General features: G+C 65.0%; 1 protein-coding gene across 9 annotated transcripts in view; it reads right to left on the reverse strand.

Annotated features, from left to right (window-relative positions):
* FBRSL1 (fibrosin like 1) overlaps nt 1-23,498 on the reverse strand; it is a 78,715-nt gene that overhangs the window by 15,626 nt on the left and 39,591 nt on the right. For 8 of the 9 annotated variants that reach the window (XR_005526252.1, XM_039221286.1, XM_039221281.1 and 5 more), the window contains one exon: nt 14,757-14,786. The exons of the other annotated variant lie outside the window; for it this stretch is intronic. Coding sequence is in view for 7 of the 8 variants with exons in the window: in XM_039221286.1 (XP_039077217.1) it covers nt 14,757-14,786 (30 nt within the window). In the remaining variant the exon portion in view is untranslated. The remainder of the gene's footprint in view (nt 1-14,756; nt 14,787-23,498) is intronic. 9 annotated transcript variants of the gene reach the window in all.

Below are 23,498 nucleotides of genomic sequence, written 5' to 3' on the forward strand. Positions count from 1 at the left end.
GCCTGGAGCCTGTTTCAGTCTGTGACTCCCTCTCTCTCTGACCCTCCCCTGCTCACGCTGTCTCTCTCTCTCTCTCCTAGAAATAAATAAAACATTAAAAAAAAAAAATTTAAGAAAATGGTGAAGATGGTACATTTTGTTATGTGTATCTTACAATAAACACAAAACTGTAAGGGAGCTTTCTGAGCTGATGAAAACCTTGTCACTGTGGCAGTGGAAACATAGTCACAAGTATCTGTCAAAATGCGTTAAACTGTACATTTAAAATAGAAGCGCTCTGGGGCTCTAGTTTAAATAGAGCCTGGGTGGCTCACTCGGTTGAGCATCCGACCTTGGCTCAGGTCATGATCTCACAGTTCATGAGTTCGAGCCCCACGTCGGGCTCTGTGCTGGCAGCTTAGAGCCTGGAGCTGCTTCAGATCCTGTGTCTCCCTCTCTCTCTGCCCTGCTCGTGCCGTCTCTCTCAAAGATAAATAAACTTCTTAAAAAAAACAGGAGCGCCTCATAGCATATAAATTATGGCGCTGAGCAGTTACAAGATGTGGTACTGACCCGAGTACAGACCTAGCGGTGGACAGAAACAGGAATCTAAGACAGACCCGGGCTGGACGCTGCGAGTCTATGGGGAAAAGGCACGTCACTCAAACGGCTGGTATGTGACGGGAGCTTGCTGCTTGGAAAATGGGGAAGCCAAGATCCCAGTTTTGCTCCCGGTCTCGGACCAATTCCAGACCGATCGGGGCTGTAAATGTGAAACACACAACCACAAATGCAGGATGAAGTGTGTCGGCGCAGTACTTCAGGAGCACACCGGAAGGGGCTGAGTCCCCTGCCAATCGTGTCTTAAACATCGGTACCAGGAAGAAAACAGGGTGGTAAGTGCAGCCCCCAAAACACGGGCTGGTGCACTGGGAGCCCGGCCCCCCGCGCCTCACGCCACACGATCGCAGAGACCTCACCGCGGCGCCGCGGCCAGAGAGAAGGCCCATGGCGTGTAGGCCTCCGAGGCAGCAGGGTCCCAGACGAGGAAGGTGGGCACAGACGCCACTGCCCCCATGTCTGCTGGGCACGGACAGCAGTGCCGGGAAGGGTCCTTCCTGCCTGGCCCGCCAGACCACGGAGGCCACGTGTGACCTCCTGACCCATTGCCAGCCCGGTGGGACACGCTGCACTCACTCGCAGCGATACCACACCCGTGACCTCTTCCCGAGTTTGTTTCCTTCCCAGCTTGGTTTCTCCAGCACATTCTACATGGTGAGGAGTCCACCTGAGCTGCAGGTCTGTAGGGGCAAGATGGGGCAGGGTGTCAGCCCTGGTCGGGGAGGGCGCGCTGCAGCCTGGCCTCTGGTTCCAGACGTGACCAGTGGCGCTGGTGCCCGTGTGCCCCTGAGGTGTCTGCAAAGTGACGATGCCCTAGGACCAGGGCGAGGGCGGCTCGCCCCAGGCCGCTCTGTGGCAGGCGAGGCCCCAAATCTGCGTGTCCAGGCCTGAGGCCAGGTACACCCTCATGCCGCCTCACCCCTGCCTGATGCAGGGCCTGCCCAAAGACCCCCGTCCTTCCTGGACTGGACCCTCACCACGACCCAAGGAGGAGGTCCCGTAGAGGCGCAGAGCAGTGCCAGAGTGACAGCTGTTGTAATTCTTACCAGGGCTCGTGAACAAGCTCACAAGTTAATTCTTCACAAAGCCAAGAGCATCTTCTATGATCAGATCAGTGCAAGTCACTCCCAGACCCCAACACTTCAGCGTCTTCCCACTTCCCCAACCGCACCCTGCAAGGCTGTGTGTGTGAGGCCTCACCCCAGGGGCCCCGACCCAGGACCCAGCTGACTGCACCGCCTGCTCCGTCAGCTCCAGCGGCATCCCCTCCTCGGCGTCCCGAGCCAGCGCAGGGCTGTCTGCCTGGCTGCCTCTCCGCTGCGGGACTGGCCTGGGCGCCGCCGCCCGCCAGCCGCTTCCTCTAATGAGGCCGCCCCTAAGGTCTTCATCATCTGCTGCGCTGACAGCCCCTCTGGGCCGTGGGGACCGAGCTAACTGTGCAAGCAGCCTCGAGGGCCCCCAGCGCCATGACACTGCCGGAGGGCCCCTGATCTCTCCGCAGATGGGATGAATGAGCTCAAGACCGGTTACCTTCCATGGGCATGGCCACTGGGTAGCCAGGAGTCTGGGCCGGCGAAGGGAAACCAGGTGGTGTCCCCAAGCCTCAGACCCGTTAGACCCCCTCAGGCATACCCATCTCAACAAGCTGTTATCAGACAGGAATGCTGAGAAAATTCGTGTGTTCCTGTGGGTCGTGACTCCTCTGGGTCCCAGTCTGGGGGCGGGGGCGGGACGTTGCACATTCAGTTCAAGGTATGGGGCTTAAGTACCACTTCCAGGGCCAGGAGGTGGCGCGCCCCGGGGCGCTGAGACGCTGAGAAATTCAAGGGGAGCAGAGAAGAGGGAGAGAGGGGAGGGCCTTCCCCACCACTCCCAACTCTGGATGTCAGCCTGGCAGGCAAGGGGGAAGGCCACTGTCCCAGGTCCATCCAGTCCCCCCCCCACTCCCCCGGCCACAATGGGCCCAAGCTAAAGTTTGCTTGGGGAAGTTGAGGGAGCTGAGTCTGCAGGGGTCCTGGACACCTGGCCGGGCACAGCCATGCCCATCTGGGAAGGCTCTGAACACACAGGCAGGCACGCTCAGCGCTCAGAACCTCTGCAGGGCCCTTGCCCAGGTTCCGGCCCGCTTCCCAGGGCAGGCGAAGAGGCGTGTTGCTGCGGGAACCCACCCAGCACACACTCCCTCCGTTCCTTCCCTTCCAGGAGGAGGGGTCTGGAGCTGGCCAGCTGACCCAAGGCGGGTGGGTAGCCCCAGGGCAGCCACCAGACTCGAGCAAATAACTTCCCAAGAATGATCTACCAGGGCATGACCCAGGCAGCCACATCTCTAAACCTGGCACTGAGCCAGTGTGGGGGTAGAAGGAAGGGGTCACTCAGGGCCGAAATACAGGTGGGAGGTCGCCGGGTTGCAAGTTCAGGGTGTCGGCGGAGAGGGCATGCCCTTTAGGGAGAGTGTCAAAACCCGGCACTAACTCCCCCGCGCCGCACAATCCGGCCGCTGGCGGAGGTCACGGCGCGCTTTGTCTGCGAGGACCCGCGGGGCAGCCTCGGCTCAGACACGCGGCACAGGCTCCGCCGGCCGCGCCCCGCCCCAGACAAAGAACTCAACTCCGGGCAGGTGAGCGCGGAGGGCGTCGGGAACCGGGGCGCCGACAAAAGCGCGGGTCCCTCACGACGCCCGGCCCCGCCTCCGCCGCGGGCCCCGCCACTGCTTCCCCCCGCCCCCAGCCCGGGCCCCGGCCCAGCGCCCTCTGCGGGGATGCACCCCCTGCCGCCACGTGGGCCGCGGGGCGCCGCCGGAGAGACGAGGGGGGCAGAGCGCCGGGCGCCTCTCCTGGGCCCCCGCTCCTCTAGCGGGGCGGCCGGTCTCCTATCCTGGCCCCCCCAGTCCCGAGTCCCTCCCCGGAGCCACCAGCGCGCACTCACCGCGCGGGCGCCCCGGGTCCGGCGCGCTCTGCTGGCGGCTGCCGCTAGTCCTCAGGCCGGAGCCGGGCGGCACGGACGCGGGCGGCGGAGCAGGGGCCCCCGCCGCCTCTGCCCGTCGAGGCAGCCCCGCTCCCGGAGCCCGCGCCGGGGACGCGCATGTCGGCCGCGCCGCCTCGGCGCACTCGGGCGGCCCTCGGGGCGCGCTGGGCCCCCGGCGCCGTCGGGCGGGGCGCGGGCCGGAGAGGGCGGCGGCGGCGGCGGCGGCGGGCGCACTGCGGGCGGGCGCGCGGGCGGCGGCGAGAGCGCGGGCGGGCGCGGCGGGGGCGGGGCGCGGGCAGGCCCGACTAATCCAGCCCCGAGGCGCGGATCTGCCCGCGCCGGGCGCAGCCCGGCCGGAGCCTCGCCGCCCCCTCCGCCTCGAGGTCGGCGCGCGCGGCGCCCGCTCCGTTGCGCGCTTCATGCGCCCGACCGCTCCTACCCGCGGCAAGCTATGCACGGCTTCTAAGGCCAGTTTACAAAGGGGGAAACCGAGTCACTGCGCAGGGAGGAGAGGGGACGCAACTCGCACCGCCGTCCCCGGGGCTCGGTTTCACCACCCTGCGAAACGGGGATGCACCGCGCCGGAGGGTCTGCCGCGCGCTGGGCGGGAGGAGGCCCGCCTGTAGTCAAGGCAGAACCGCAGCTCGTGGCGAGCGCCCAGGATGCGTGGACCCGGACCCCGGCGCCCCCTCACCCCGGAGCGCACGGAACGCGCTGTGAGGGAATCCCCGCAGAACCACGCGCTCGGGGCACCAGATCAGCTCTGGTGGGGCGGCCAGGGACCCCCGGCCGCGAGATTCCGCGTCAGTGGAGAGTGCTGCGTAGCCACCCAGAGACCCGCGGTCACCAGCTCCGGGATCCCATGCACTGGGTCAGAGCTTGCTTTTCAGAAACCGGCTTACTACCCAGAGCGTTCCCATTTGCACCGGGCACAGGGAAGCTCCAAGAGTACAGAGGAAATGGCTAACAGTGACACTCGGGTTGGGGACCTTGAGCCCTTTTGTTCTGTTTGAATAACTTACCAAATACATGCATTACCTTCTCCCCGCAAAGTAACCGCCGTTTCCTACCATTCAAACAGCAGACACTGCTGCGTGTCAGACATCATGTTAAATGCCTTGCGACTCTGAACCTGCCGGGCCTTCATGCCTCTATCTTTGAGGACACACTGTCATCCCCATGTTACTGATGAGAAGACGGATAGAGATGCGAGGCGATCCATCAGAGGTCACGCAGCTGTGTTGTGGCAGAGCTGGGTTTGGACCCCAGCAGTCTGCTTGGCGTGGGTTTAGCCAAGACATGCTCTTCCTCTGGGAAGGCAGCAGAGGCCAGACCTGGGGGGGAGAATCGGGGGCTGGGCTCTGCCTTGCAGGTGGGTGTCCGCGGGCCTGCGGGCCTCTGCGCCTGCCATGCGGTGCCCGCGAGGTTCTGAGCCCTGCACAAGGCCCTGGCTCCACGGCCTCTGGCTGGGGAGTGTCCCAGTTTGCCTCTCCATGTTCAGCAGCTACACAGCCCTGAGAGATGTGATGCCCTAACCCCAGGAATCTGCGAGTAGGCACCCCACATGGCAGAGTGGAATTAGGATTGCTGACCAGCTGACCTTGAGATGGGCAGATGATGGGGGGGGGCAGTATAATCACAGGGTCCTTACAGGTGGAGGGAGATGGGAAGATACCACCCTGCTGGCTGTGAAGACAGACGCAGGGCCAGGAGCTGGGAGCGGGGGTGCTCGCAGCCAGAAGAGGCAGGGAACGGATCCTCCCCTGGAGCCTGAGGGACGAGCCCAGCCACACCTTGACTGAACCCCGTGACATGTGTCAGAGTTCCGGTTCCCAGAACTGTGAGATAACCAGTCTGCGGGGTGTTCAGCCCCCAAGGCTGCAGTAGGTGGTCCCTGCAGTTGCGGGAAACCCTTAAGCGGAGGGGATGGAATGCAGAAAGACCGGCCCTTGGGGCAGAGACAGCTGCTCCCTGCATGTCTGCATGCAAATGCCCATCAGCAGGCGTGGGTCCTGCTTACAGCCTAGTGCGAGCAGCGGGCAAAACTCGGAAACAGGCAAGATGACGCACATGGGGTGGGCGGGACGGGACAACAGATGGTGTTCTGCTCTGAGTGGCTGTCAGGGAAGCCCCTCCAATCAGGGGCCGCTGAGCGAGATGTGGAGGACCAAGCCGAGGAGAACCCTAGGGGAGACCTCTTCTTGGCAGCTAACAGCCAGTGCAAAGGTCCTGAGGCAGGAACAACCTGGCAGGGCCTTGACGGAGCCACAGGAAGTGGTTCCAGGTTTAAGCAGGGGAGAGAGAGAGTGGGGTGGAGGGGGGAGCGGGAAGCCCAGCTGAGGGCTGCTGTGACAAGCCAGGCGGTATGGCAGCCGAATGGGGTGGGTGGTGGTGGGGCTGTCCCACCAGAGGTGACAGGTGGCATGGGGCCCTGCCCTGTGGTCACTCTGGCCCACCAGGGGCTCGCTGCTGAGGCGAGCAGCAGGGGGAAGGGATGACGGTGCACACGGGCCCGCGTGGAGTCCCGGCTCCGTCATTTCTTCGGGGCCCTGGGCAGGCCCCACCCTGCTGGGGGCAGACATCCACCAAGGCCAGGACTCCTCGCAGTCTGAGCATGAACCCTTGGGCCCCCGAGAGGTGTCTTCTGCTCTTGCACCTCCTACAGAGGAGAGACCCAGGTGGCTGGAGACCCTACCACTGGCAGAGCCCGTGGGGGTGCGGGGAGCTGGTGGGGGCCACGGGGCGCTGCGGGGCCAGTCCCAGAACTGGCAGGAGCCAGGAGATGCGCCGTCTGAGGGGGAGCAGCCCCGGCCTGGCCCCACCGTCCAGTCCGGAACAAGCCCCAGGGCCTAGCCATCCGGCCGCAGCTAGGGTCGCAGCAAGTCCCCTGCTCCTCTGTCCCGGCTGCCCGGCGCAGCCCCAGGCCCCAGGCCCCAGGAGAAGCCTGTCTTCCTAGAAAATGCGGTCTTCATTTCTTACTGTCGCCCCCCAGGCCGCCTCGGGCCCTGAGCTGTCCTGGAGCCCCCTCTCCAGTCTGGCGGCTGCAGTGGACTGAGAACCCAGGTCAGGTGTGTCTCTGACTGTTTAGAAAGGAAGGCAGCTGCGACGTGGAAGGCTTGACAAGGTGGGGGTCTAGATGGGAAGAGGGAGCAGGTGAAGGAGAGGCGGGAGGGCAGCGGCCGGGGAGCCCAGGGCTTCCCGACGGAACAGCTGTAATCCACCCAGGGGTCCCCCGCTTCCCCGGAGCTCGAAGCTCAACAACCAGCGCCACACCCGCATCTGTCGTCACAGGGAGCGCCAGGGCAGGAGTCACCGAGGGCGTCCCTGGAGGGGCGCTGGGGGCCACATCAGCCCAGCGCAGGTGACGGCCGCCCGCCCCGAGGCCGCGCCCCTGGGCCTAAGTGGGTGCCAGGCCCCGTGACAGGAGCAGCAGCTGAGACCAAGGACAGGGGCAGCGTGGCCGGGGGTCTCAGGGAGGGGACGGGCTTGCCAGGCCTCAGTGCCCCCCCCCCACGAGAGGACCCTGGGGGAGGGCTGGCCGGCGCAGCGGGGGGCGGGTCCGGGTCCAGGGAGGGTCCTTGAGCGGCACCCAGCGTTGGGAGAAGGACCCACAAATGCGGTCAGGCCCCGCCCAAACAGCGAGCTCTGCTCCGTACCGGCCAGGGCGCCCGGCCAGTGCCAACCGCTGTGGGGGGGGGGGGCGCAGACACTGCCAGAGACGGGGCGTCTCCGAGAACCCAGGACACCCCGCGGAAGGCCCTGGGGGGTCTGAGGCCCTGGGAAAGCGGCCTCCACCGCCTGGAGCTACAAGGCTCTGGGGCCTCTGGCCGGGGTGCGGGGGCCCCAGGCTGTCCGCCGTCCTGAACGCTGTGGCCGTGGCGGCTCTGCGGCTCGTGCTGTTCAGGAGGCGGACGCAAGCAGGACAGGACAGTCTGCCGCGCTGGCCGCAAGGTGGCCCCACAGGCTATGCCCAGCCGGAGCCTCAGAACGTCCCCCCAGGTGGCATTAGGGTCTCTGCAGCTGTCCTGAGATAAGGGTATTGAAACGAAATCACTCTGGATCAGGGCGGCCTGAAGTCCAAGGACTCTGTCCCTCTAAGAGGAAAGCCACAGAGAAGCCATGAGACCAAGGAGGCAGAGATCCCCCAGCACAGTCCCCCGAGGCTGGAGGAGGCCGGAAGGACCCTCCCCTGGAGCCTGAGGAGAGCATGGCCTGCCCACACCTAGATTCTGGACTTCCGCCCTGGAACCGGGGAGAATACATCCATGCTGTGTAGACGGCCGTCCAGTGAGGGAGGAGGCCGGCCCACCCCGGGGGGGCAAAGAGTCCTCAGCCCGTGTCCCAAGCAGAACCCATGAGCTCCATGGGGCTTTCTGAGGATGGGGCTGAGGGGTGGGGCCTCCAGGAGGGTGCCTGTGAGTACGTGTGCGCGTGTGTGTGCACACGGGAGGGTGCCGTGAGCGCGTGTGCGTACACGGGAGGGTGCCTGTGAGTACGTGTGCGCATGTGTGCACATGGGAGGGTGCCATGAGCGTGTGAGCACACAGGAGGGTGCCGTGAGCGCACACAGGAGGGTGCCGTGAGCGCATGTGTGCACACGGGACGGTGCCTGTGAGCACGTGTGTGCGTGTGTGCACATGGGAGGGTGCCATGAGTGCGTGTGTGCACACGGGAGGGTGCCGTGAGTGCGTGGGTACGTGTGTACGCACGGGAGGGTGCCTGTGAATGCGTGTGCGCATGTGCATACGGGAGGGTGCCTGTGAGTGTGTGTGCATGTGTTTGTACACAGGAGGGTGCTGTGAGTGCGTGGGTGTACACAGGAGGGTGCCTGTGAGTGCGCACATATGTGTACACAGGAGGGTGCCTGTGAGTGCATGTGCACGTATGTACACAGGAAGGTGCTGTGAGTGCATGTGCGCGTGTGTGTACACAGGAGGGTGCTATGAGTGCGTGTGTACATGTGTGTACACAGGAGGGTGCCTGTGAGTGCGTGTGCACGTGTGTACACAGGAAGGTGCTGTGAGTGCGTGTGTGCTTGTGTGTACACAGGAGGGTGCTGTGAGTGCGTGTGTACGTGTGTGTACACAGGAGGGTGCTGTGAGTGCGTGTGCGCGTGTGTGTACACAGAGCACGGTGTGAACACACGAGTGTCTGGCACAGGAGGGCGGCTGTTTGCTGTTCCCCCCCAACCCCCCGGCTCCTACAGTGGCCGCTGCCCTTGTCGCCACATGGAAGTGACAGCAGGAAGGCCTGGGGTTAGGGGGCTACAGGCCCCCAGGGGAGTGGGGCTGGGGGGACCCCCAAGGGGCAGAGGCCCGTGGTGCGGCCAGGGTGGGTGTGGGAGCGCTGACCACCTGAGGCTCCAGCGGGCTCAGCTCTTGGGGGTCGGGGTAGGGGTCTCGACCCCCGCTAACCCTGCCTCCACCCTGGGGTCTTCAAGCTCTCACTGCATCTGAGGGCGCCCCGCTGCTTATGTGCTCAGCCTCCACCTGGCGCTGAAACACCCTGGGGTTCTCCCCTGTGCCCCCCCACCGCCCCCGCCCTGGAGGTGAAGACCACCCACCCCAAAGCCTTCACCAGGCCTGTGAGGTCAGCGGGGCAGGTGGGGTGTGGAGGGGCCGTGACCCCTCCGGGCACAGAGGGGAGTAGGCCCACGGGGGCAGTGGCCCAGCACACAGATGGCCTCTCCCTAAGCCCCCCACCCCAGGGGGTGGACATGGGGGCTGCCCCAGGCCCACACCCCTGTCCTGCTCGGCTAGTTCTGGAAGGGACAGGAAGGGACAGAGGGACACACCCTCCCACCCCTTCTGGGCCTGTCACTTGGCTGCGCTGGAAAGGGACAGGTTCCAGACCTGCTCTGCCCGCGGGCTGTGTGACCTCAGCACCTCTGCCCCCCACTGAACACCGTGGGTTCCAGCTGGGCCGGGCAGGCCGTGGCAGTGCGCTCCCCAGCGCTGAGGCCAGGATGGCCCAGACCCGAGGGCCCGAGGCCGCCTCTGGCTGCAGGGTCCCAGCACAGGGGACCCCCGTCCCCTCCCCCAGCCTGTTTCCCCCAGGCCCCGTGTCACTCAGGCTCCTGTGAGGTGAGTTTTGTCACTTGCAGCCCAAAGCATCTGGGTCACCCTCGCCTCCCCCCTGCGTCTGCTGGGCCCCGGTCGTAGAGAGCACTGTCCACCCTGCGCTATGGCCTGAGACCCGGGCACCACCCCAGCCGCAGCAGGAGGGTGGCCTCTACCACACCCGTGTCCTGATCCCCGGAGCCTGTGAACAGGTCAGTCACCTGCAAGGCCCAGGAGCTTTACGCACAGGGTTAGGGAAGACACAAGCCTGGGGGACCCCGGTGACCCCATCCTGGTCATGAGGGTCTTTACAAGAGGGAGGAGGGGGGTCAGATCCGCGAAGATGCGACAGCAGAGGCAGAGGAGCAGGCCGGGCGGCCGGGTGTTCACTGGAGCCTCCACGGCAGCTGGCGAGGCTGACACTGTGACTTTGGCCTCGTGAGTCCAGAACTACAGGACTTGAGCTGTTGGAAGCACGGAGTTTGTGACGAGTTGCAGCAGGTGCTGACCCGACCCCCACGCCTGCCCAGCCCGGGGCCCCCGGCCTGGCGGGTCCTCACCCTGGGGGACCTGGCACATGCCACTGAGCCTTTCTGTCCCTCGGATGCCCTGCTCAGAACAGATAACTGAGGGTCACCTGGGGCCAGGTGAGCTGATGGTCCCCGTGGGGACCTGCATGCCACAGCCAGTGCCTGCCGGACCCTCGTAAGCAAACGGCCAAAGCCCCCGCCCTGGAGAGACCCACGGGAAGACACACTCTGGGCGCGGGACCCCTCGGCCAAAGGGCACAGCTCGGGAGGTGGGGCTGGCTCCATTGCCCCGCCACGCCCAGGAGGCACTGCCAGGCCCTGCGTGGCTCTGCACTGTCATCCCCACAGCAGCTGGCCCGGGGGGCAGGACGCAGGTGAGGGGCAGGAGGGCGGCGTGGGGAAGCAGGGAGCCCTGAGGGCCGGGGGTGCTTCAGGGAGGGGCCGCAGGGCGCTAACTCGGAAGGCAGCTGGCCCGGGGGGCAAGTACGAGTGCCCCCAAGCCCACCAGAGGGGGGTGACCCCAGGACACAAGGGGCCCAGGAAGCGGGCTCTGGGAGCCTCACTTCAGAGACAAAGCAGAGGTTCCGAGAGGACCCCAGTCGGGCACAGAGGAGCCTGGTCCAGAGTGTGCTCACTGCAGACAGAGGGCGCAGAAGGAGCGAGGCTGAGCCAGGGACACAGGTGCCCGAGCCCCCCGCGTGCTTCCCAGGGGCCAGATGCTCACAGCTGCGCCTGGGACCCTCGTCTCCACCCCTGACCGCAGGCACCCTGTGACCCCCGCTTAGCAGAGAGGAGGTGAAGCCTGGAGGGGGCCAGCCGGCTGTTCACGTGCTGGTGCCCACAGAGGGCCCCTGCCCCTCCTGGCTGGCCCGGTGCGGCAGGTGCGTCCTCACAGGACCTACAGACAGGCCAGACAGACAGCCCTCACGTGAGGGAGCGCGAGGCCGTGGGTGGCGTGCGGGGCGCTAGCCAACCAGCCACCTGGCTGGGCCACTCGGCAGCCAGTCCGGGCCCAGGAGGCTGCCTAGTGAGCCCCAGACAATTTTTCACCCCATACTTTTCCAATAAAAAAGCAGTTAGACACCAAGCGCAGCCTTGTGGAGGGGCCACCTGGCAGCTCAGGCTCCTTCCCCTCCAGCCGCCAGAGCCCGGGGAAGGGCCGGGGTGGCGCCCCTGCAGAGCTAGGTGTGGGGGGCTCAGGGGCAGAGCCTGGTCGTCAGGAGGGGCGGGCAGTCACCGCAGCGGGAGGCCACAGAGAGGTCTTCCTGCAGGGGTGCTTTGGCGCTGCATCCCTTGGCAGACAGAGGCTTTGCTGGTCTCTGTGTGTCCATGCCTTGGACATGGAACATTCCAGTGTGTCTGCACCTAGAGCCAGGGGGCAGAGAGCCCCAGGCTAGGGGGTGAAGGGGGGATGGGCTTGCAGGAGCGCAGGGGGCCAGTGAGGGGCGGCAGGCCGACAGAAGACACCGGGGCATCTGACCTCAGACCCCGGCAGGTCCAGGAGGCGCAAACGGGCTGGAGTAAGGGGGTGTCCTTGCCGGGAGGGAAGGGAGGGGTCTGCGCCACAGTGTCCCTCTGCAGCTTGGAGGGACAGGGGCCTCTTGGGACAGTGGTTCCCCCTGAATTTCCCCCTATGACTTACACAGCACGGCCCCTCTGAACTCACGCTCTCTCCCTCCCTCTCCGCCCCCCCCACCCCGGCTCCAGCCCCACCGGACATTCTGCACCAACATTCCCCACCCCCGCCTCACCATGCGGGGGGCGATCAGTGCTGTGAGGAGGTGAGATGCGGAAGACACGGCCACCGCTGCTGTCACGGGCAAGGGGTCGCTGTGAGGGGAAAAGCCGTGCGCGGAGGCCGGCCAGGCAGGCAGACAGCAGGTTGCTGAGCGTGGGCGGTCCATGCCAGCCGGAGGGGCCCACACCTGCCCGAGGGGCCACGCCTGCCTGAGGGGCCCACGCCAGCCAGAGGGCCCGGGCCTGTGCTTTCAGATGAGACAGTCCCCCATCAAGCCACCGTTAATTCCCACTTCCGATACGGCAGCTAACCACAGCCCCTCATGACATGGGCCGTGTGGTCGCGCTGGCAGCTGCGGTCTGAGCGCCAGGACGGGGGCTGGGAGGGGCGGTGTGGGCGGTGGGAAGGCAGATTCGGGAGCAGGTGACCAAAGGGCCCGTGCTCTGGCCAGATGTGAGGCAGTGAGGGCAGGGGGAGGTGGGGCTGGCTGGCCGCAGGGTCTGAACCTCTTGCAGACACAGTGGCCCAGCCGGTGCTGACCAGGCACGGCCACCACAGGGGCAGAAACGCGGAGATGCATCCGTGGTGGACGGCGAACCACCCTCGGGAAGCCCTCGGCCCAGCGGCCTCTCTGGGAAGCGATCCCACGGCGCAGGGCCCCGTCCGAGCCCTTGCCGCCCAGCCCCTGCGGACCCCGGCTCAGTGGCATGCGGTCTCAGCCCGGGCTCTGGCCTCCCTCCCAAGCTGTGCAGGGACACAGCCTAGTGTCACAGAAGACCCAGCCACTCGTGCGAGTGGCGGACCTGGGTGACCAGGGAGGAGACCTGTGCCCCTTCCCTGGCTCTCCAGCCAAAGGGCTTCTGAAGCGCAGTCCAGCTGTGTCCCCCTTCAAGGGAACCGTCCGCCCACAAACCGTAGACGGTGGCTCGCTCACTCTGCGTTCACCGAGTCAGTCTGCTGTGGCCCAAGACAGGTGTCTCCGGGACCCTGACACGGGTGGGACACTGGAGACGACGGGTGGCGTGGCCTCCCACTTGCCCTGCGATGGAGCCAGAGGCTGTCACACGCTGGGGGGGGACGTGCCGTCACATCACCCCTGCAGGCCGCGGCCATGGCTGGGGCCCAGCACACGGCTGTGGGGGAGGCTGGGCCTGCCCGTGGCCACCATCCCCCTTCCTTCCCAGGACCCGCAGCTACGAGCCCCAGTCACAGCCCAAAGGGGGTCTGGGCCAAGTGACCACAGCTCGCACGGCAGAGACATCGGCCCCAACACAGACCCCTGCCCGTACCTCTGGGCGGGGGGCTCCGGAGCCCAGACTGGCCCTCCCGACACCGTCTGGGGCAGCGGCTCACGGGTTCCAGACCCTGCCCTGCCCCTGTCCGGAGGGTGCTCCTCCGCCCACACTGTCCCGCCCGCGCCCGCTCCCCCCGCCCTCAGCCGGGACTGGCCTGTAGCCTCCCTGCTGGATGGGAGTGCGGGGGAGGGCAAAGCTCCAGCCTCCCTCTAGCCCTCGGTCGTGGCCTGCTGCCCCTCCAGGGTGTCCACGGCCACGTCAGCAGTGACCTCTCGTTCCTGGGGTGCAGTCAGAGCTGTGCCCCTGGTCTCCGCTGCCCAGAGTCCCCACTCTCGTAGCAGGGCTGGACTCACAAGTAGAGGGATAGGCAGGACTGGGCAGGATCAAGGGCCGAGCTGGGCTCTGGAGGCCCCAGTCAGCCCTCTGCTGCGGGGGGAGGGGGCAGCGGTTTTTGGCTGGGGGGAGGGGTACCAACCAGCAGCAGCAGCGGATGGCACGCCCTGGGGCTCGGCCCTCACCCGGCCACACCACTCCCCCCCGACCCCCACCATGGCGACCTCTGGCCCTTGCTGTCCCCCTCCCAGGCTCCAAGGCTGGTCACCTGGACCCCCAGGTGTCCCCTGCAGGCCAGTCCTGCCAGGCGGCTTTCCAGTCGTGGCCACACCTGCTCATGTATTTGTGTCCCGAGAGGGGACATCTGCCTGTCCACCCCGGGACAGGCCAGGACACAGCAGGTGAGGGGAGCCAAGGTCACACAGCACACAGACATCCCGTGGGACTTCACTCCGGTTCATAAAACTTGCCTCAGAGCCAGTGTTCAGGGGCCCCTTCGGCCCACCTCCCGAAAACCATGCTTGATCACACTGTCCCCGTGACCTAGATGTTCGTCCCCCGTACCCGCTCAGGACCTCCCAGCGTCTTGCCGGCCTCCGTGCCGTGTGCATGGCCATCACCTGCCACCTCATCACCAACTATGACTCTTTCCAGGAGGGCTGTTCACTTGTTCGGGAGGACTGTGCACCCAGCCCGCCTGGGGTCCAGGCGTGTGACCCTTACTCCCCCCCGTGCCTCAGTGTCCCAGGATAGCCATCAGGGGGGCTCAATCCCCACCGCCTCTCCCCGGGGCTTGGGGACAAGCCCACAGGGAGTGCGGGCGCCTGGGCCGGTGGGCATCTCCGCCCGCACAGAGCCCAGCTGCCGAGGTAAGAGCTCCCCGCAGAACACCCCAGGGCCGGTGGGTGCCCAGGACCAAGGGCCCCAAGGAGGCTGCGCCGTGGTTTTTCCAACTAAATACTCTAGCTGCACAAATCCCGAGTTAATGGGAATTTCATTGTTCCTGAAAGGAGGGTAATTATGAGGTGCGAGCGTGCCGCCGCTATTAGCGGAAGTCTCTATTTTCTGATGACGTTTACGGCCCCCAGCCTGGAAAGCTGTCCCCAGACCCGCTCTGCCCTCGCCACCCCCCATCCCAGGGAGCCCTGGCAGAGCCGGGGCCTGGACTTGTGGGGAGGCCCTTCGTCCCCTGCACCCCTGTGGATGGAGGTCTCAGGAGGAGGTGGGGGGGGCTTACCTTGTCGTCCCCTTCGCTCTCGCTGTCACACTGCAGGGAGAGAGAGAGGAGAGTCAGCGTCCCGCATCACCCCTACGCAGGGCGGCAGGGGCTTGCGGAGAGAGGGGGCCTCAGTGAAGGGCTCCGTGGGGCGGGCGAGGCAGACGCACCCACTACAGGGCAGAAACTGGGGCCCAGAGTGAGCCATGAAGCCACCTCCTCACCCCGGCAACACCCGGCACAGCTTCACCCCCATCCTGGGACAGAACCGCTCCCCTGCGACCCCCTCGGGCCTCCTCCCACAGGCTGGTTTCCAGGCAGGAAGAGCTTGTGCTCCTGGGCGGTGGGCACGGCCCACACCCCGCACACCTCACGAGGCCCACGGATGGGGGCGGTGGGGACGGGATCAAGGGCGCCTCTGGGCAAGGACACGGAGGCCCAGTCCCAGCAGCCCTGGCAGGGAGGGCGAGGGGCTGAGGGGGCCCGGGCCGCTGGGGCAGGCAAGGGGGGCAGGCTGTGGCCACAGCACCACCCGCCGCGGCCTGGGTATAAACCACTCGGCGTGTTAGCTTCGCTGGTTAAAGGCACGTTGGCAATCACGCAAACAAATCTTTGTTTTCCATTTTCAGTACGCAGAGCTTTAAAAAGAAAGACTGCTCTTCTAGAAACCACAGCAATTTCCCCCTAAAAGAACATAAAAAAAAAAATAATCCCTTCCCAGCAACTGCAATTAAGACGCGTCCTGTCAAATGAACGATCCTGTGGAAGATAAGTCCCCTGGGGCCACACAGGAGGGGCCCCGGTCGGCGGAGCACGTGCTCGCGTGGCGCCCTCTGCTTGGTCGGGCGGGAGGGGCCGGGGTGAGGACAGGGGCACGCTCCATGACAAAGTTGTGCAGACGTGCCCCGTGCTCCACCAGCCACTCGCTGCCGCGGAAAGTGACCCCGGGGGACGGGCACGTTGGGGGGGATCTTCTGAGGCTGAAGAGCTTCCCACCCCCCAGCCCCGTGGCCCCCCTTCAGGGCCCGGACAGAGACCCCTGGGGTGGTGGGCGGGTCCTTTCACGGGAGGGCCGCGTGGGCCCTCAGTGCGCTGGCTGCACGAGAGGCCAGGTCAGTCCCCTGTGGCTGGGTCTGGGGGCGGGGAGAGGGCAGAGTGGCTGAAACGCGGGAGGCGTATGGGAGGGGGAGGAAGCGCTGGAACATCCCAGAACACGGGAGGGTGTCATCGTTCCGTCCTAGTGGGCCGGGCTGAACTCCGCTGTGGGAGCCCTGGCCGGGAAAGGCAGAAGGCCAGGGTCTCCGTGCTGGCAGAGAAGGGGCGGGGGCCGGGGTCCTGGAAGGGGGCCGAACGCAGCTGGCACAGAGCAGCTGCAGCCGGGCCTCTTCCTGCTCCATTAGCGGCCCCGAGCCCTGGGCTGGAAACCGCGGTCCCACCAAGCTTCCAGGGGGGCTGGGCCTCGCGTTGGGGCACCCAGAGCCCCCAGGGCGGGCTGTCTCACACCTCTCCCTGAGGCGGCCGGTGTTGTGATGAGAGCCTAACGAGGGGTGAGGTGCGTTCCAGCCAGCACGGGCCCTCTCATTAACCAGACAGCACCCCTGTCAGCTAGCACAGGCCACGTCGTAAAAGAATTCGTGTTATTAGGGCCTACTGAATTAATGTTTAACTGCAATAGAGTCGGAACTGAATGAGGCAATTAATCAGGGCAAAGAGGGAAAAAGAGCCACATCTGTCTTGCAGGGGCTGCTCGAACACGGTGACCTTCACAGGGCTGGGCTGGGCGGCCCTGGTATGGGGGGGGGGTCCATGCAGGGTGTCCCCGGAACAGAGGACAGACTCCAGGCCCCAGGGGGACGTGCCGGCTGTGGCTGGGAGGCCACAACACAGAGCAGACATCCACTGGGGTGCCGTGCCGCCGCAGGCGCCTGCAGTCTCAGGGAAGTCCCTTGACCTCTCTGTGCCTCAGTCTGCACTTCTGTAAACACAGACAGCAGCCCACAAACAGGGCTGTTGTGCAGCTTCTGTGGGTGAATACGTGCAACGCGCTAGAACAGTGCTGGGCACGTACTCAGCAGGACACACAGCACGACAGTGTCCTTGTCACCATCACCACCACCGTCATCATCACTACCATCACCACCATTGTCATCATCATCACTATCACCTTCACTGTAGTCACCATCACCATTGTCACATCACCATCACCATTACATCACCATCACTGTCATCACCGTCATCACCGTCGTCATCACCACTGTCACATCACCATCACTGTCACCACCATCACCATTACATCAGTCACTATCGTCACCATCATCACGTCACCATCACCATTGTCACATCATCATCACCGTCACCACCATCACCATTACATCACCATCACCGTCATCATCACCGTCGTCACCATCACCATTGTCACATCATCATCGTCACCACCACCACCACCATCACCATCATCTGCCTCAGCCTCTTCCCTCGTATCACCTGAACAGCCCATGGAGGCATCTAGCCCCCCACAGGGTCTGGGCACAGATACCTGTCACCCGACAGTGCCCTGCTCCCTAGGAGCACCTGCTCAGGAGGTCTGGAGAACTCAGCCTCTATCACCAGGCCTTTCTTCCAGAAACCTGGGCAGCCATTTGCCGGGGGGGGGGGGGGCCTGCTTGTCACCCTCCAGAATTGGGAGACATGAATCAACACGGTCATTCAGCAGCAACAGAAATGTGCCTTTTTCTTCTCTCAGTGCGAACATAATTACTGCTTCACAGCGGAGCTCAGAGGAGAGCCGCCTGTCTTCCATTCCTCAAACAAAGGCATGAAAAATTCATGGGCAGGGAGACCGTGACGCGGAGCCCACAGCTCCCATCAGATGCTCCAGCACTGGGCCAGGCCCAGAGCGCCCACGGGCAGCGGGGGGGAGGGGAGAGAGGCGGGAGCGGGGCGGGTCCCTCCTGCTCACGTGGGGCCGCCTCGTGCCATGGGACAGAGGGGCCCAGAGGCCGGCCTGGGCCCTGCCCTGGATAAGGGCACGGAAAGCCATCTCCAGCTTCTCCCTCGGCTGCCTCGCTCTACCCTGTGCAGCAGGAGGGTCGCAGCGCGGTGCTCTGGACCTGGCGCACGGCCTGGGGCACTGCCCACAGAGGCCCGGTTTACAGAGCTGCCCGGGGGCAAAGGAGAACCTGACTTCTCACCAGCCTGAGACTCACTCCTGAAAGGCACTGTTGCCTGCAAAGGCCTGAGCAGCTGCAAACCAGAAAAATCGGCAGGGTCCATGATCTATGTGTGGGTGGAAGGCAATGGAACATTCTATGCAGCCAACTTGAGCGTGGAGGCAGAAAGTTCTGGCCGCTGGACAGTTCATGCTGACCCCACCTGGGCTGCACCCATGTGCCGTGAGGTGTATACGTGCACTTTCCGTGTGCCTCGGGGACACCAGGGGACTCCCGGGCGGTCCAGATCCTTGACGTGGCTCTTTTCTCTGGGCGTGTTCTCATGGCTCACGTTCCGACACGTGTCAAGGCGTGCTCTGAGGCCTGTCACACAAGCACCTGGGCATCCTGTCCAATGGGTGTCCCACCACACGGCACGTATGCACCCAGGTGACCTGACACAGGGCCACCTGTCTCATGCGTGTGGCCCATGCTGCCAGCACATCTGTGCTTTGGGCTCTCACCCTCCATGCCCCTCACGTCTCGTTCTGCCTGTTGGCGCTGCCTCGGAAGAGCCCGGGGGAGAGAATGGCTGCCCCTTCCACCTGCGTGGGCATCCGTCCTCCACGGAGGGCATGGGGTGCTCACTTCGATCCCATGGTGCACACGCCCCAGAAGCAGGTCAGCTGAGATGCCCACGCTGTGGGCGGGCTGTGCGGGGGCCGGGGCTGGGAGCAGCCTCACATCACTCACTGTCTGGAGCCAGGCTCAAAGGGCCATCCTCAGCCGTCTCGGGGCAGCCCCGCCATTTGAGTGAGCACCGCAGATGCGGGGCCGTGCCTCAGGACCCCATGGGCAGGTGCCAGGAGCAGGGAAGGGGCCGTGGTCTCACCTAGGGGGGCCACGGGACCGGCTGGGTGACCGTCGTAAGTACTGAACAGCACCACCTCCCAAAACCGCGCTGTGTCAGAGCTGTGTCAACCAGTACTCGCCATGGTATTAGCCCATTTAGCAGACAAGATAGTGGAGGCTCAGACGCTAAAGGGACTTGCTTGCAGCTGCGTGGCCCAGAGGCAGGAGCCAAGCACCAGGACCTAGGGTTCAGTTGTGGCGGCGGTGCCCCTGGGACGCCAGGGCAGCAGGACGGGGGGCGGGGTCCCTGCATCCCGGCAGCGGAGGCTGGGGCAGCTGTGGGGGTGAGGCTAATGGCATTTGCTCACCGGGGTCACTTCTGTACAACTCAGGCCCCACCGCAGACCCACCTGCGTACAAATGGGGAAACTGAGGCAGAGTAGTTGGGAGACCACCTAGGTGAGTGGGTGAGGGGGCTCTGGAAGCCGTGGTCTCCATCTGGCCCCTCTGGTCAGGACTCCACGCTAGGGACGCCCTCATGGCAGCTGGGACAGGGCTGGGTACCAGCCAGTATGGCCCTGCAAAGGGCTCGGGGCCACTCTGGCCCAGAAAATCACAGTGAGCTTGATTAATTATGCAGGAAAGCTGGATGGGACCCTGAAAATCCCATTCTTGTTTACTCAGCTAATTCACTTTTATGAGTATTTAGCCTTTAAAGAAAACAAAGCACTAATTACCCAATTAACAAGCAATTAAGTTACTGCAGCCTAATAGCTGAGTGCGGACGGCCTCCATGGGCTGATGGCGAGCGAGACCCACTTAGCCAAGACACAGGGCTGGGGCTGTGCAGGCGCATTTGGGAGGGGGGAGGAGGAGCCATGCTCCCTGGGCCGGTGGGGGGCGTCGAGGGTGGGGGGCTGCTTCCCCTCACCACTGGCCTGCTCAGCCCCATGGCCCCTCATGGCCGGGCGTGGTGGGAGCCCGGCCTGTTCCCGCCCGTGAGTCTGCATCTCGGGTGCAGTGGGGAGCTCGGGGCGGCCTCCCGTCTGGAGGCCTCCTCGCAGGCAGCGGCGGGCGGTGGGCTTTCTGGGGCGCTGGGACAGGTGGGCTGGTGTCCAGCCGCTGCTCCCAGGCCTCCTCCCTTGAGACTTGGCTGAGAGCAGTCACCATGGTGACAAGTGTGGGGCCTGGTGGCAGCCTGGGACCATCCTTGAACCCCAAGTCTGAGTGGAGGCGAGAAACGCTGCAGCTCCTGAGCAGCCAGCTGCACGAGCCCACGTCACTGAGGAAAGTCCGGGCCCCAGGGTGTCGGGCAGAGCCAGCGCCCGGTCGGAGGGGAAGCCAGCCTGAAGGAAGCCAGCCCTCCAAGCCTCTACATCTCCAGAGGACCTGGAACGAATTCTGATCCTTCCACTGCTTGGCCCGTGACGCATCCACTGCCCCTGGACAGAACCCGGACAGTGCAGACCTGGAATGAATGCATGGATGGATGCCTGGATGGATGGGTGGATGGAGAACTTAGCGTGGTGCACACAGTACCCACATGGAGCAGGCACGGAGTGGATACGTGGATGGATGGATGGAAGACTGAGCGTGGTGCACACAGTACCCACGTGGAGCAGGCACGAAATGGATGCTTGGATGGATGGATGGAGGACTGAGCGTGAAGCACACAGTACCCACACGGAGCGGCATGGAACGGATGCCTGGATGGATGGATGACTGGACGGAGAAGGCCCTGGGTTCTGACCACTGATGTGTGAGCTCCTGACGCAGGGTCTCAAGGGGCTGGCACTCCGGGGGATGCTGGGTTTCCCAGCGGGGACCATCCTACACCACCGTGAAAAACGCAAATCACTTTTAATGCTCCCTCGTCGCTGCTCCCAAAGATCTGGAGGAGAGCTGGGGGTGGCTTTGCGGGACAGCTTGTGGGAGCTCGCCCCCAGGGCAGAGGGTGCTGGGGGAATGCCCCAGGGCAGCAGCGGCCGTGGGGGACACGACTGACGCCTGGTGCCCTGGTTGCCGGCTGCGCTTGGACGGCATCTGTCGTAGCCGGGGTGGCCCTGCCTTCTCCGGAGTCTGAGCCCCAACACGGCCAGACCTGCCCGCCCTGAGCCCCGCTGCGCCCGCCGGCAGCTCCTTCTCCTCACAGGCACCGAGGCCCCTGCTAACCCTCCTCCCCTACCTGCAGGCCGCACTGAGCGTACTAACGCATGCACGCGCACACCTGCACGCTCACGCTGACACACGCACGGCACGCTCCTCGCCATGCTGGGGCTCCTGCCCGCGCACACGGGTCGCGCTCCTGGGCCTGTGTGTGCTGCGCCCTGTGGAACAGCCTCCCCCCCAGGCACTCACTGGCACCTCTGGGCCCCGGCCGCTCCCCGTCCCTCTGCACCCACTCTGCACTCACGCCGCCAGGCCACACACTCACTCCAGTCTCCCACGGCCCGTCCTCCCACGGCCCCCATGAGAGCGGGGTTCCGGGGTCCCCTCCGATCCTCCGACCGCAGGGCCTGGAGCCGCCCCCACCCGCACTAAGTGCTCAGCAAATACCTGGAGATGGCGAACAGCCCCCACCTCACGATCACGAGCTGGGAGGGAGTCCCTGCTCGCCTCTCCCGAGCCTCAGTGGGACGGCGGGGACCCTCTGTGCCCGGCTCCGGGGCCTTGCCGGGCCCTCAGGTCCCTGTCCTTCTCCACGCCCGTGGACGCACCAAACCCCTCTTCCTCTCCCTCGTTAGCGGCTCTCCCGCCGGCCCCCGCCGGGCTGCAGTCGTTAACGAGCCCGTGTCGGAGGATGAATAAAAGATGGGCCGCAGCCCTGCCGCACACCGCTGACCTTTCGCCGCGTCGACTGTATTAATATATTCTCGTGTTGTCAGACTCAAAGCGCTAACTGCCTCATGAATTATTTATCAACACAGAAAGTCTTAACCAGAACAGTGTTAACATTAATTCCTACCCTCCTGTGCCCCGGCAGCCCGCGCATTCCACGGGGGCCTGGCCGGTCGCCCTCCCTCCAGCCGCGGCTCCCGGCACGTGTGGCCCCGCCAGGGGGCGCCCTTGCGGGCCTGTCCAGAGAGTCTGTGTCCGGCCTCTGGGGGCAGGGCCGTGGCCCGGTCGCCTGGCGGGACAGGAGTCCCAGGGCTCAGCACCAAACTGCCGCAGGGGCAGTTGCGAGTGGCTGAGCGGCTCCTGAGCAGGGTCCTGGCCAGAAGGCAGACCCTCCTGGGGACCCGACTGGAGGCCGGACACAGGAACAGGGAGAGGAAGTGGGGGCGCTGGCAGAGGCGGGAAGCCACGGAGACCCCCCCGCTACGGGGAGGGCGGGGTGCTGCCACACTCCACGCCCACCTGGCCTGGGGTGCGGGGCAGCCTCTGCCCCCTCCGAGGCGGCCGCGTGCTGGGGGGCGGGGTGAGCAGGGCACAGGCACGGGAGCTGCGGTCACCCCCACGAGCCCCCCTGGAGTCCACCGGTGACCACACTGCCCGAGGCTCACAGTCCCCCAGGTGAATGTCCCCACGTGGCCTGAGTGGGCGCCCTGGAGTCCACAAGGCAGCGACACAGCAGCTGGAACACATTCCCTACAGAGAGGGGGAGGGGGAGGGGAGGGACTCTGTGGAGGCTGGACTTTTCGGGGACAGGGTGCAGGGGACACATGGAGCGGCTTCTCCTGGCAGTCCCTGCAAACTGACCGGGGCAGGCCCCAACCCATGGCCCACCCACGTGCCTGACCCCACGCCTGCCCAGTCAGGGGCATTCTGTCAGCTGCTCCGGCGCCTACCCTCAGGGCTCCCCCTGCAGTGGGGTTGAAGCCTCTTTTGTGGGCCTGTTTCCACTTTGAAACAAAATAACGGGGGAGGGAGACTTTAAAGGTGGTTGGCAAACGTCACAGAGACACCCCAGTTTCTCACAAACGTACGATCTCCTGACACTAAATCCAGCCCTTGCTCAGGCAGAAGCACAAGGCATGTGACACGCCTGTATGACCCCCACGGCAGGGACAAGCGTACTCCAGGGTTCTGGGCCCGCAGCTGGAGCTCCCTGACGCAGCGGACGCCTCCCAGAACCCAGTCCCCCATCCCCCCCACAGTGATCTGCCCAGAGAAGTGCCCGTCGCTTGATGTGTTTGGGCTGCTGGGACAAGCCTGGCCTGAAGCCTACGTCCCTTTCAGCCCCAAGAGACGGCTAGGCCCCTCACCCTCCTTTCCTTCTATCACTCAGTCCGGACCTTGAACTTGCCCTCAGCCTGGCATCTCCTGCTTGCCCCTCTCCGAGCGAGGGCCTCCTTGGGTGGCCAACACCATGAGAAAGCGCCTGTCTGCCAGCAGGGCAGGGACCAGAATCTGCTCCCTCGGGGCAGGGGGGCCTCCTGGGGCCGCGGCACAGACGCGAGTTGCTCCACGATGACGCGCACCTGGCGACGGTGTAGGAACAGCATGGTCCACTCACCCTCTGTGGCCCATATGGCTTCCACCCCAGCCCTGTCCCAGGGAGAACGGAGGCCCAGGGCCCGCAGGCAGGAGGGATGTGAGCAGGGGCAAGTGGCATCTGGCCTCCCATCCCCATCCCCCATCCTGCCCCGCAGGAGCCACACATGACCTCTGCAGGCAGCTGACGCTTGTTCCTGTAGCAGCAGAGTGTGGCCCCAGGTGCTGACCCTCTGCTGCCCGAGGCACTGGATCCCAGGGCGGGGGGGGGGGGGGGGCTCATGGCTGTCCTGGTCTGTACTGCCCAAGGCCCCGGGTCCCAGGGCAG

This window comes from Hyaena hyaena, unplaced genomic scaffold (assembly GCF_003009895.1).
Source record: "Hyaena hyaena isolate Hyena2069 unplaced genomic scaffold, ASM300989v1 scaffold_967, whole genome shotgun sequence".
Lineage (NCBI taxonomy): Eukaryota > Metazoa > Chordata > Mammalia > Carnivora > Hyaenidae > Hyaena > Hyaena hyaena.